The sequence below is a fragment of the Aotus nancymaae genome, unplaced genomic scaffold, assembly GCF_030222135.1.
Source record: "Aotus nancymaae isolate 86718 unplaced genomic scaffold, 86718_ANA_hifiasm-v0.15.2.pri h1tg000155l, whole genome shotgun sequence".
In the NCBI taxonomy this organism is placed as follows: Eukaryota; Metazoa; Chordata; class Mammalia; order Primates; family Aotidae; genus Aotus; species Aotus nancymaae.
In genome coordinates this window covers 5,726,689-5,739,639 of record NW_026988570.1, presented here as the reverse complement: position 1 = coordinate 5,739,639, position 12,951 = coordinate 5,726,689, and the positions used below count along the sequence as shown (strand labels likewise).

The 12,951-nt window shown below is 47.5% G+C and overlaps 1 protein-coding gene across 1 annotated transcript; it reads left to right on the top strand.

Annotated features, from left to right (window-relative positions):
• Positions 1-1,633: 1,633 nt before the first annotated feature.
• Positions 1,634-8,523, top strand: LOC135272930 (uncharacterized protein C2orf78-like). Its single transcript, XM_064371650.1, has 4 exons — positions 1,634-1,660; positions 2,507-2,654; positions 5,027-5,791; positions 6,599-8,523. The coding sequence occupies exons 1-4, from the start codon at positions 1,634-1,636 to the stop codon at positions 8,521-8,523; spliced, it is 2,865 nt and encodes a 954-aa protein (XP_064227720.1).
• The last annotated feature ends 4,428 nt before the right edge of the window (positions 8,524-12,951 follow it).

Sequence of the window (12,951 nt, the reverse complement as noted above, 5' to 3'; positions counted from 1 at the left end):
GCCTAGATAAGCCACGGCAAGCCAAGCCAAGCCACGCCAAGCCATGGCAAGCCTAGCCAAGAGAAGACAAGCCATGGCATCCCAAGCCAAGACAAGCCAAGCCATGGTAAGGCAAGCCACGACAAGACAAGCCATGGCAAGCCAAGGCAAGCCAAGTCTAGACAAGACAAGCCATGGCAAGCCGAGACAAGCCAAGACAAGCCAAGACAAGCCATGGCAAGAGAAGACAAGACAAGATAAGCCATGGCAAGCCAAGCCAAGACAAGACAAGCCGTGGAAAGCCAAGACAAGCCAAGACAAGCCAAGACAAGCCATGGCAATCCAGGCATCTCTTTCTTTCTTTGAGCACACAGCACAACTCACAACAGTGCCTTTGTCACAGACCCCTCCTTGATTTCCTCCACAAAATCTATCAGGCCAAGATAGTTCATGATGTCTCAAAAGAAACAACCATTATGAGGAAAACATGCAGTATGTCTTGCAACATTGTATTCCTTAAAAATATGACAAGGAGAAAACACGTAGATAAACCAGGGCATTTAAAAGCAATCTACAGGTCGGGCATGGTGGCTCACGCCTATAGTCCCAGCACTTTGGGAGGCTGAGGTGGGAAGATCACCTGAGGTCAGGAGCCAACAGGGTGAAACCTTATCTCTACTAAAAATACCAAAATTAGTCGGGCATGCTGGCGGGCACCTGTAATCTCAGCTACTCAAGAGGCTGAGGCAGGAAAATCGCTTGAACCCAGGAGGTGCAGGTTCCAGTGAGCTGAGATCGTGCCACTGCACTCCAGCCTGGGAGACAAGCGTGAAACGCTGTCTCAAAAATAAATAAATAAATAAAAATAATAAGATAAAGGCAATCTACATTCCATAGACATACTAATGAATGATATAAATGAGGCAATAGGACATAAAACAAAATGGAAAAATATGATTATTTTCTTCAGTGTACAAAAGTCATGCAAGTTTCTGGACTATCTAGCTACGTAAAAAATTATGAATTGTCTGTTCGGTTAATACAAAATAAGTGTGTGTAATTGTTCCTCACGGAAACCAAAAAATCCACAGAAATCTCTTTGTTCCTGTACCCTCACCTTGCCTCCTTCCTATTCTCCACTAAATTCAACTCTTCATTTTGCCTGGCCCATGTACCCAAGCATGGCCGACAGGGAATTCTAAAGGCCCAAGGTTCCATAGTGGCAGTTGGCAATGGAGAGGAGGCTGTAAGTAACTGCCACACTGGATCCTTTTACGTGAGAAGAAAGAAAGTACCTTGAGGGCCGGGCGCGGTGGCTCAAGCCTGTAATCCCAGCACTTTGGGAGGCCGAGGCGGGTGGATCACGAGGTCAGGAGATCGAGACCATCCTGGTCAACATGGTGAAACCCCGTCTCTACTAATACAAAAAATTAGCTGGGCATGGTGGCGCATGCCTGTAATCCCAGCTACTCAGGAGGCTGAGGCAGGAGAATTGCCTGAACCCAGGAGGCGGAGGTTGCGGTGAGCCGAGATCGCGCCATTGCACTCCAGCCTGGGTATCAAGAGCGAAACTCTGTCTCAAAAAAAAAAAAAAAAAAAAAAAAAAAGAAAGTACCTTGAATGCCTCTCACGTATAGAAGGGCAAGATGGCAAGATGTCTGTGTGGCCCAAGGAGCCAGAGGTAGCAAACTATGGCCAAAAGAATTGTGGCCAAAGGCTAGAAAAGGGAAGGTCTGCAGTCAGCCTTGTCTTCTACCTCTCTGGTGTCTGCTTCTCATGAGCAGAGTCCGTTTTCCAATCGTCAGGACACTGAAAAGACCCCTGCTCTGGAAGGTGACAGGAAGTCACATCCATGAGTGTGAAAATGCGAGAACAAGGCTTGGCCCAGAAACAATGCCTAAAATCAAGGGGAAAAAAGAAGAGCAGAAGGGAGATCCAAGTCCAACCTGGCCCAGCCTGGGCCAGCCCAAGGAAGGCAGGATTCAAGGAGAAGAAATTAAGAGAGGAGCTTGGGACCACATCATTTCCTACAAGGGGCAGTCAACGAACTTAGCTCTTCAGCCAAGGTACAAAACAGGGCTCTTTAATCTCTTCCTTTGGCCCTTAAAAGCAGCAGTCAATTCATTAATCAGATTCACTGAAATGCTTTTACAACAACTGTAATTGCTCAGCATAGATGTCCCATCCCTTTCTCTGCGGGGATAATGTGCATGTACTATACAATTATACAGGTGTAGTATTATATGCTATGAAATATGGCATATAAAATGTAAAAAGTAGTCAATGATGTTAGTGCACACGTATAAGAAACACTGAGATGATCTTGCAGGACTTCACCTCCCTGGAACTCAGCCACTTAGGACTGTTTCAGCTTTCCTACCACCTCTGCCAGCCAATCCCATCTTCTCGGGTATCTGGCCTCCCTTTTGGCTATCACACACCTTCCAACTGCCTGCTTCATGACATCATTCTCTCAGCAAGCCTATCACCACCTGGTAGAATCTTGGGGTAGCCTATCAATTTGTAGCATCGCAGCTGGCCAGTGACCAGTGTGACCGGTAGCCTTCGTACCGGACACACGCACTCCTTGGCTTCAGCCACCCAGACATCCACTAGGATCGTCTCTTCATCCCCTGTATCTACAGTTGATGTTTCTTCTTCTCTGACCATGTCAGGTAAAGACAGAAAATTTCTTGACAGTTTTTCATTCGACTTCTTTCCCCTAACTTTAGATTTCTTTACCCCTATAGTCCCAAACAGCTTGGAATAACAGGGAAAGTATTCAAGTAGAAATCTAGAGACCTCGTTTCAGTTTTGGCTTTGACATTGACTAGCTGCGTGACTTTAGAGGACTCTTTTATTCTCTCACAAAATCTGTTTCCTCATCTGTTACATTAGGATAATAGATTGGTTATTCCCTCTTGCCCCTTTCTTTTCTAATGCTGAGTCTTAAAGGGCACATGTATAGAAAATGAAATCAGACACTTTTGAGGGTGTTTGTTTCAACAGAAACCAAGAGAAAACCTAAGTGGCGTAGAAAACTAGCAACACATCCTGTGGTGGTTCATGTCTAACAGTCTCCCTCCACTGATATTTCAACTTCACTATTTTAAATTTAGTGATGTTTGAAATACTCAGCCAGGCACAGTGGCTCACACCTGTAATCTCAGCGCTTTGGGAGGACATCTCCCTCACTAATACTTCAACTTTTCTATTTTCTATTTAGTGATGTGTAGTGATGTTTTTAATATTCAGCTGGGCATGGTAGCTCCCGCCTGTAATCTCAGTGCTTTGGGAGGCCGAGATGGAAGAATCGCTTCAGCCTAGGAATTCGAGACCAGTCTGGGCAACACTGCAAGACTCCAGCTCTACAAATATTTTTTAAAAATCGGCCAGGTGTGGGGGCACGCCAGGTACTCAGGAGGCCGAGGTGGGAGGGTCAGTTGACTGTTTTGAGCCCAGGAGATTGAATCTGCAGTGAGCCATGTTCACACCACTGGTCTTCAGCCTGTGTGACAAGGCGAGACCCTGTCTCAAACAAACAAACAAACAAAAGTAATAGTCATGCTCTGGAGATTCCTCTCTGAACTAGATGGAAAGAGAAAATGAAGAGTACTGGGTTATAAGGAGGCAGATATTCTAGGGTAGGAATTTGGGATTTTAAATGAAAGCAGAAGGACCAGGTCCCCTACACTTAGCCTTGGGATATGCTCTGGAGAATGACACGATGATTTCAAGAGAAAATAAGGTATTTTAAATTTTAGAAGAAAAGCACAAAGACAACAGAGTGAAATCTATTCCGAATAGGGCAAAATGAAGTTGGTTTTAGCAAACGCTTAGATCAAGAAACTACGAAGGAAACAGGCTAGAATAGAGTATCCCTAGGAAAAGCAGCTTATCAGAAGTCACATTCAGTGGTTTTTTTTCTGTTGCCCTTTTCAACATAGATGACACTTGACGGTTTTTAATATAAACATTTTAGAAATATGTTTTAGAAATGATGCTTCCAGGCCGAACACGGTGGCTCACCTCATAATCCCAGTACTCTGGGAGGCCAAGGCGGGCAGATCACTTGATGTCAGGAGTTCGAGACCAGCCTGGCAAACAGAATGAAGCCCTGTCTCTATTAAAAATACAAAAACTCAGCCATGTGCAGTGGTGCGCGTCTATAATCCCAGTTCCTCGGGAGGCTGAGGCACGAGAATTGCTTGAGCCCAGGAGGCAGAGGTTGCAGTGAGCTGAGGTCAAGCCACTGCACTCCAACCTGGGTGACAGAGTAAGACTCCGTCAAAAAAGAAACAAACAAACACACACACACAAAACCATTTCTCCTCAAACTATTAGGTAGGATTTTGACTTAGGATAAAAGGCCAGGCTTGAAGAGGGCAAAGAACGACGCTTCTGATTTACCAATGGCCTGGCTTAAAGGTAAATGCTAGGAAATGTCACACGACCTGTAGAAGCAAAATGTGACAGTAAGGATTATAAAACTGATAGCTGTACTGTATTCTAGTAGGCCCAAACTGCCATATGAAAAGTTCTATTTCTCCTGGTTTCTGGTCTGTGCTCAGAGAAAAGAGTCCTAGCAAGGAAGTCACGGTAATGATATTAACATAATGGTAAAACTTAAACAGGTCAATCTGACCTCTCTCAGCCTCAGTTACTCATGAAATAAGGTCCCTTTCTAAGGACCTCCCAGTTCTAAAATGCTCCAATTCCAGAAAATAGTTAGGAGTCAATACTCACCCAGATTCAAGGGAAAGATAGGGAAGGGAGAAGGTTGCTTCTAGCCTAGGAAATAATGCACGAACCCAGACCTCTTGGGTCTTCTGCACATCTGTGCCCATATTGGACACAAAGGAAGTTCATCAGAACAAACTGCTTCAGCACTCATGGCCATCATCAAGTGTTTGGCTTTTGGTATCTCAGTGAGTATCGGTATTAGAGGCTTCCTGATTGCAACGACCTTAAGATAATGCTGTTCTTCAAATAAGGTGAAATTTTCTCAATCTCACTAGTTTGTTCATCTCTCTCTTCTTTCCTGCAGGAGATTTCCAAAATACTTCTTTACGTGGAAGAGCAAATTATCTGCAGCTCTCTCTTCCTGTGGTGAGCAGTGAGGTTTCCTTAACAGGAAGCATCTCCAACTTCTCCAGAGCCTCTGTTCCAGCTGTTGGCTCAGCATGGCTACTGCCATCAGCCTCTGGCACCTCTTTCCAGCCACTCACGGGCAGTGCCTACCTTTGCCAACATTCTAGGACAGCTATGTTGTCTGGGGTTAGTGGCCAGACCCACAGCTCTACTTCCGCTGCCCCTTACCCAGGTGTTTTTGAGTGGGACATTACAGCGAGCACAGCAAAGAAGTCATCCTCACTCAGGGACTTCACTGTGACTGTCATTGACCAGAACACAGCTGTCTCTTCTATGCCTATGACAGCCCAGCATAAAACTTCAGATGCCAATATTATGGTCTCTCTGTATCCAACACTATCTGGCAGCCTTGTTCAGGGGATAAAATCTCAAATTCCAAATCAGCAGGGCCATAGCCTGTCACTTCCCTACCAGAAAGGAAGCAGCCAGGTCTATTACTATAATTCAGGCATACTGGGGCCTCAACTATCTGGAGAACTTGGCCCCTGGCTGCAATCCCATGGCTCTGTGTCAACTACAGGAAATAGGGCCTCTGCCCAACAACCAGAAATGGTGATGGTGCTAAAGGAGGTTCAGCCCACAATTGTTCTACCAACAGTCTCCACTTCTGCGATGTATCACTCTGTGTCTGCTCAACCCATCACAGAAAGCAGTTTTCAAGGTGAGTACAAACAACAAGAAAGGAGAAGAATAAATGCAGCATTGAAAGGGAGGGTCAAATTTATAGCTGAGTGGTAAGTCCAAGGATAGGCAGAATTTAAGTCCTGAGACTTTAACCACTATTCTTGGGCATTGCTCTCCATTTTCAGACTCTATCTAAGAACACCTTCTGAGCGGGAAAGTGGAACACTATAATGGCCATCTATGCCACCTTTAAGAGAGTCGCGAGAGATACCACACTTTTTAGTGCCCTGGCTGATCAGTTCCCCTGCATCAGACGCCGTAACTTCCTTCCTTAATGTATTACTTTAGTCTCTTTGGAAGGCACTTCAGAAGTCTTATCTTGGCAGTGACCTTCTGATTTTCCTTAACTTACAATAGGATTTAAGACCTTCTGCTCAGAGACCCTCTCCAAAACAAACAGGCTCAGAATCTGTGCTTGCTTATATATTTCATGAGGAAGGGCTCCACTCTCTCCCCTAGTGCATGATATAAAGGGTTACCCTATATGAGAAGGTGAGGCTTTATAAAACATCTCCTATTTAAAAATCACTTTCACTTTTTATTTGGCTTACAACAACCCTATGAAATTCAAAGAAAGCAAAAGCCAAGAAACAATCATGCCAAATGATAACCGGTAAGAGAAAAGTCATTGCCTATCCCCTAATGCAGGGTCTTGTCCACGGTCCTGAAGAAGAGCTAGTAGAAATGCCCGGCCCATGTTAGAAAGGTATCCGATTGCTGCATTGGTGTGTAGGGGGAGCATCTCACTTACCAAGGATTGACTTCTTTCTTGATTCCTTTGTAGTGACGGAAACTTCCCTGGGGATGGACACTTCCCTGGGATTGCAATCTCCAAGCCAGGCATTTTCTCTGGCACAAACTTCAGATTTCTCCAAGGCCTGCAGTAACAGAAACACCCAGTTATTACTTGGGAGTAATCCATCACCACAGCTTGGGGACATTTCAATGATAGCTCCAGTCCAGAGTCCAACTAATCTCTTGATGCCGTCTCCAGCTCCAAGCCAGTACAGAACCGAGAATAAGAATTTGGATGAGATTAAAAACAACCTGTCAATGCCTCTAGATGCCTACCAGTTCCCAAAAGAAAATCAAGATCCTCCACTGCTTCCTTTAGAAATCCCTGATATTCACCAGCTTCTGTCCTGCATCGATCCTCTTGGCCAAGAGGAGCAGCCTGGTTCCAAAAACACCAATCTGAGAAAGAACAGCTTGAGTCTTGAGGGCCAAGGGATACTTCAAAATGGGATTGAGTCTAGCAGTGATTTTGCAGACGTCACTGCATTGGTGAAGAATACTCACCTCCCCTCGATCTTCAGTTCCTTACAAGATCTTGACCAACTCAAAAGCCCCTGCGCAAAGAAACCCAGAGATCCCAGTGCCATCAGGGTAGGTCAGGTGCAGGAAAAGTCAAGTGTCATAAAGGGTCACTCTGATCAAGTCTGGAAGATAAATAAAGCTGCTGAGCCTATCCAGGGTGCTCCCAAGGCCAAAATCCAGCCAAAGAACCCAGAGAGCCTAGCAGAGGGAGAAGTGACTGCTTGCGGTGCTACCACCAGTGACGGCGGTTCTGTGAACAAGGGCAAGTATTCTAGCAACAAGCCTCACAAAGCCGCATCCAGCAGGAGCAGCGCAACTAAGAGGCCTGGGCAGGAGAAGGCCAAAAGGAGCAGAGAGAACAACTCCAGGAAATCTGAGGACAGTAAGCAGTCAGGGACCAAAGTCAAGGCAGAAGAGAAGCAAACCATTCCCAATATGAAGAGGAAGAAAATTCAGGCTGAGCTTAGCCAAGAAACCATCAAAAAGCCACGAAGCTCCCTAGCCATGCACATGCTAGAGTCTGTGCAAGTTTTCCATGCACTGGGGAAAAAGACCGACAAGAAAACTGGATTCTCTTCCTCCCGGACTCTGGGAAGCTCAAGCAACACCCAGAACACCCGGCCATTCTCAGCTCTCAAACCATGGCGGGATACCCGACGTGAGACGAAAGGCCCGGAGGAAACTCAAGTCAAGGCCCAGAAACTGGATGGTGCTGAAAAAGAGTGTACATCTCCATCCCAGCATGAGTTGCCACCACCTGGAAAGGTCACGTTGGTACCTTTGCCCTTTCCAACCCTGGACAAACCTCAAGCTCGACCTGTTTCTCGGCAGCCACACCCTCCGGCCTCATGTAGGCCTGCTGTGGCTTGCCCTGCTCCACCTGGTTCTACTAACTCAGCTCAGTCGACTGCAGGCAGTTCATCCCAACCGGCTTCTACCAACATATCTTTGACAGGTCCTGCCAGACCAGCTCAGCCAATTTCAACCAATGCAACCCAACGCGGTTCAGCCGACTCTAACCAGCCTCCTACTGCCTCTCAGTCTGCTGCTTCTAGGCCAGTGCCCTACAAAACATCATCTTGGTCTTCTCTCCAGCGGGAGCGTGTTTCCACTGCTGTGACCAATCTCCAGTCACTGCCCAAGCCTCAAAATGAATTACCAATCCAGGACTTCAGCTTACAACCCAGGCCGTGGAGGACACCCAACATTTCTGGGCCAGTAGTGTCAACGCCCATCACAAAAGAGCAGAGGCCAGAGCGTGAGGCCATGAAGAGGAAGGCTCAGCAAGAGCGTGAGAATGCTGCCAAATACACCTCTTTGGGAAAACTGCAGTTCTTCATCCAAAGGGAAAAAGATATGGCAATTTCTCAATACTACGGCTACAGAATCTAAGAGCTGCTGAGACTGTTGGCTTTACTTTGGATACCAGCTGGTTTTCCAAATTAATAGATAGATACTACTTCATCCATTCCAATAATATATTTTTAAAACTTAATGAAGAAATCTAATAGAAGTAATGGATAAGTAATAAAGAGGCTTTTGAGTTTTGAGATGCTGTTGACTGAGGGTTTTCTTTTGGGGGTTGGATCAAAGGCTGCCTTGCAAGGAATTATGGCTGGGCATGGTGGCTCGTGCCTGTAATCCCAGCACTTTGGGAGGCCAAGGTGGGTGGATCACCGGAGGTCAGCAGGACAAGGACAAAAGGGACAGCCAAGCCAGGCCATTGCACCAAGCCAAGCCACTGCATTCCAGCCTGAAGGACAAGAGCATAAAAGGCAGCCAAGTCAAGCTGTTGCACTCCAGGCTGAGGGAAAAGAGCAAAAAAGCCAGCCAAGCCAAGCCATGGCACTCTAGCCTGAAGGACAAGAGCATAAAAGCGAGCAAAGCCAAGCCATTGCACTACAGACTGGAGGACAAGAGTAAAAAAGCCAGCTAAGCCAAGCCATTGCACCAAGCCAAGCCATTGCACTCCAGCCTGAAGGACAAGAGCAAAAAAGCCAGCCAAGCCAAGCCGTTGCACCAAGTGAAGCCATTGCACTCCAGCCTGAAGGACAAGAGCAAAAATGCTAGCAAAGCCAAGCCATTGCACTCCAGCCTGAAGGACAAGAGCGAAAAAGCCAGCCAAGCCAAGCTATTGCACTCCAGCCTTAAGGACAAGAGGAAAACAGCCAGTCACGCCAAGCCACAGCACCATACCAAGCCATTGCACTCCAGCCTGAAGGACAAGAGCAAAAAAGTCAGCCAAGGCAAGCCATTGCACTCCAGACTGAAGGACAAGAGGAAAAAAGCCAAGACAACCCAGCTAAGCCATTGCACTCCAGCCTGAAGGACAAGAGCAAAAAAGCCAGCGAAGCAAAGCCATTGCACTCCAGGCTGAAGGACAAGAGCAAAAAAGGCAGGCATACCAAGCGGTGGCACAAAGCCAAGGCCTTGGACTCTAGCCTGAAAGCCAAGAGCAAAAAAGCCACCCAAGGCAAGACACTGCACTCCAGGCTGATGGACAAGAGGAAAAAAGCCAGCCAAGCCAAGCCATTGCAATCCAGACTGAATGACAAGAGGAAAAAAGCCAGCCACGCCAAGCCATTGCACTCCAGCCTGAAGGACAAGAGCAACAAAGCCAGGCAAGCGAAGTCATTGCACTCCAGCCTGAAGGAGAAGAGAAAAAAGGAAGCCAAGCCAAACTATTGCACTCCAGCATGAAGGATAAGAACAAAAAAGACAGCCAAGCCAAGTCACTGCACTAAGCCAACCCATTACACTCCAGCCTGAAGGACAAGAGAAAAAGCAAGCCAAGCGAATCCATTGCACTCCAGCCTGAAGAACAAGAACAAAAAAGCCAGCCAAGCCAAGCCATAGCACTGCAGCCTGAAGGAGAAGTACAAAAAACCGAAGTGAATCCAGCCAAGCCATTGCAATCCAGCCTGAAGGACAACAGCAAAAAAGCCAGCCAAGCCAAGCCATTGCAGTCCAGCATGAAGGACAAGAGAAAAAAAGCCAGCCAAGCGAAACCACTGCACTCCATCCTGAAGGATAAGAGCAAAAAAGCCAGGCATCCCAGGCCATTGCACTCCAGTCTGAAGGACAAGAGCAAAAAATCAAGCCAAGCCAAGCCATTGCACTCTAGCTTGAAGGAGGATAGCAAAAAAGCTGGCCAAGCCAAGCCATTGCACTCCAGACTGAAGGACAAGAGGGAAAAAGTCAGCCAACCCAAGCCATGGCACTCCAGCCTGAACGACAAGAGAGAAAAGGCAGCCAAGCCAAGTCATTGCACTCCAGCCTGAAGGACAAGAGCAAAAAAGGGAGCCAAGCCAAACCATTTCACTCCAGCCTGAAGGACAAGAGCAAAAAGCCAAGCCAAGCCAGCCAAGCCATTGCACTCCAGTCTGAAGGACAAGAGCAAAAAAGCCAGCCAAGCCAAGCCATTGCACCAAGCGAAGCCACTGCAGTCCAGCCTGAAGCACAACAGCAAAAATGCCAGCAAAGCCAAGCCATTGAACTCCAGTCTGAAGGACAAGAAGAAAAAGCCAGCCAAGCGAAGCCATTGCAATCCAGCCTTAAGGACAAGAGGAAAAATTCAAGCCAAACCAGCCAAGCCATTGCACTCCAGCCTGAAGGACAAGAGCAAAAAAGCGAGCCAAGCCAAGCCATTGCACCAAGCGAAGCCAATGCAGTCCAGCCTGAAGCACAAGAGCAAAAATGCCAGCAAAGCCAAGCCATTGAACTCCAGCCTGAAGGACAAGAGCAAAAAAGCCAGTCAAGCCAAGCCATTGCACTCAGCCTGAAGGAAAAGACGAAAAAAGCCAGCCAAGCCAAGCCATTGAACTCCAGTCTAAAAGACAAGAGCAAAAAAGGCAGCCAAGCCAAGCCATTGCACCAAGCCAAGCCATTCCGCTCCAGCCTGAAGGACAAGAGCAAAAAAGCCAAGCCAAGCCAAGCCATTGCACTCCAGCGTGAAGGACAAGAGCAAAAAAGAAAGAGAAGCCAAGCCATTGCACTCCAGACGGAAGGACAAGAGCGAAAAAGCCAGCCAAGCCATGTTATTGCACCAGGCCAAGCCATTACACTCCAGCCTGAAGAACAAGAGTAAAAAAGCCAGCCAAGCCAAGCCATTGCACTCCAGCCTGAAGGACAAGAGCAAAAAAGCCAGTCAAGTCAAGACATTGCACTCCCGCCTGAAGGCCAAGAGCAAAAATCCAGACAAGCCAAGTCATTGCACTCCAGCCTGAAGAACAAGAGTAAAAAAGCCAGCCAAGCCAAGCCATTGCACTCCAGCCTGAAGGACAAGAGCAAAAAAGCCACCCAAGCCAAGCCATTGCACTCCAACCTGAAGGACAAGAGGAAAAAAGCCTGACAAGCCAATCCATTGTACTCCAGCCTGACGGAGAAGAGCAAAAAAAGCCAGCCAAGCCATTACACTCCAGCCTGAAGGACAAGAGCAAGAAACCCAAGCCAAGCCAGCCAAGCCATTTACACTCCAACATGAAGGACAAGAGCAAAGAAGACAGGCACGCCAAGCCATGGCACTGCATCCTGAGGGACAAGAGCAAAAAAGCCAGCTAAGCCAAACCATTGCACTCCAGCCTGAAGGAGAAGAGCAAAAAAGCCAAGTCAACCAAGTCAAGCCTTTGCACTCCAGACTGAAGGACAAGAGCAAAAAAGTCACGCAAGCCAAGTCATTGCACTCCAGCCTTAAGGACAAAACTAAAAAAGCCAACCAAACCAAGCCATTGCCCTCCAGCCGGAAGGACAAGAACAAAAAAGCCAGCCAAGCCAAGCCATTGCACTCCAGCCTGAAGGACAAGACCAAAAAAGCCAGTCAAGCCAAGCCATTGCAGTCCAGCCTGAATGACAAGAGCAAAAAACCAGCCAAGCCAAGCCATTGCACTCCAGCCTGAAGGACAAGAGGAAAAAACAAGCCAAGCCAAGCCATTGCACTCCAGCCGGAAGGACAAGGGCGTAAATGCAAGCCAATCCAAGTTATTGCACCAAGCCAAGCCAAGCCATTGCACTCGAGCCTGAAGGACAAGAGCAAATAAGCATGCGAAGCCAAGCCATTGCACTCCAGCCTGAAGGACAAGAGCAAAAACGCTGGCCAAGCCAAGCCATTGCAGTCCAGCCGGAAGTACAAGAGCAACAAAGCCAGTCAAGCCAAGCCATTGCACTCCAGCCTGAAGGAGAAGAGCAAACAACCAGGCAAGCCAAGCCATTTCACTCCAGCCTGAAGTACAAGAGCAAAAAAGGCAGCCAACCGAAGCCATTGCACTCCAGCCTGAAGGACAAGGGCAAAAAAGCCAAGCAACCCAAGCCATTGCACTCCAGCCTGAAGGACAAGAGCAAAAAAGCCAACCCGAGCCAGCCAAGCCATTGCACTCCACCCTGAAGGACAAGAGCAAAAAAGCCAGTCAAGCCAAGCCATTGCACTCCAGCCTGAAGGACAAGAGCAAAAAACCAGACAAGCCAAGCCATTGCACTCTAGCCTGAAGGACAAGAGCAAAAAAGCAAGACAAGCCAAGACACTGCACTCCAGCCTGAGGAAAAGAGCGAAAAAGCCAGCCAAGCCATGTTATTGCACCAAGAAAGTCATTGCACTCCAGCCTGAAGAACAAGAGCAAAAAAAGCCAGCTAAGTCAAGCCATTGCACTCCACCCTGAAGGAGAAGAGCAAAAAACCAGCCAAGCCAAGCCATTGCACTCCAGCCTGAAGGACAAGAGCAAAAAAGCAAGCCAAGCCAAGCCAAGCCATTGCACTCCAGCCTGAAGTACATGAGCGAAAAAGCCAGCAAAGCCAAGTTATTGCACCAAGCCCAGCCATTGCACTCCC

Coding starts and splice junctions, on each gene's coding strand:
- LOC135272930 (XM_064371650.1), top strand. CDS start 1,634: ATGTCTGTGTGGCCCAAGGAGCCAGAG. Junction 1,661..2,506: donor TGTGGCCCAAGGAGCCAGAG/GTAGCAAACTAT, acceptor ATCAATTTGTAG/CATCGCAGCTGGCCAGTGAC. Junction 5,792..6,598: donor CACAGAAAGCAGTTTTCAAG/GTGAGTACAAAC, acceptor ATTCCTTTGTAG/TGACGGAAACTTCCCTGGGG.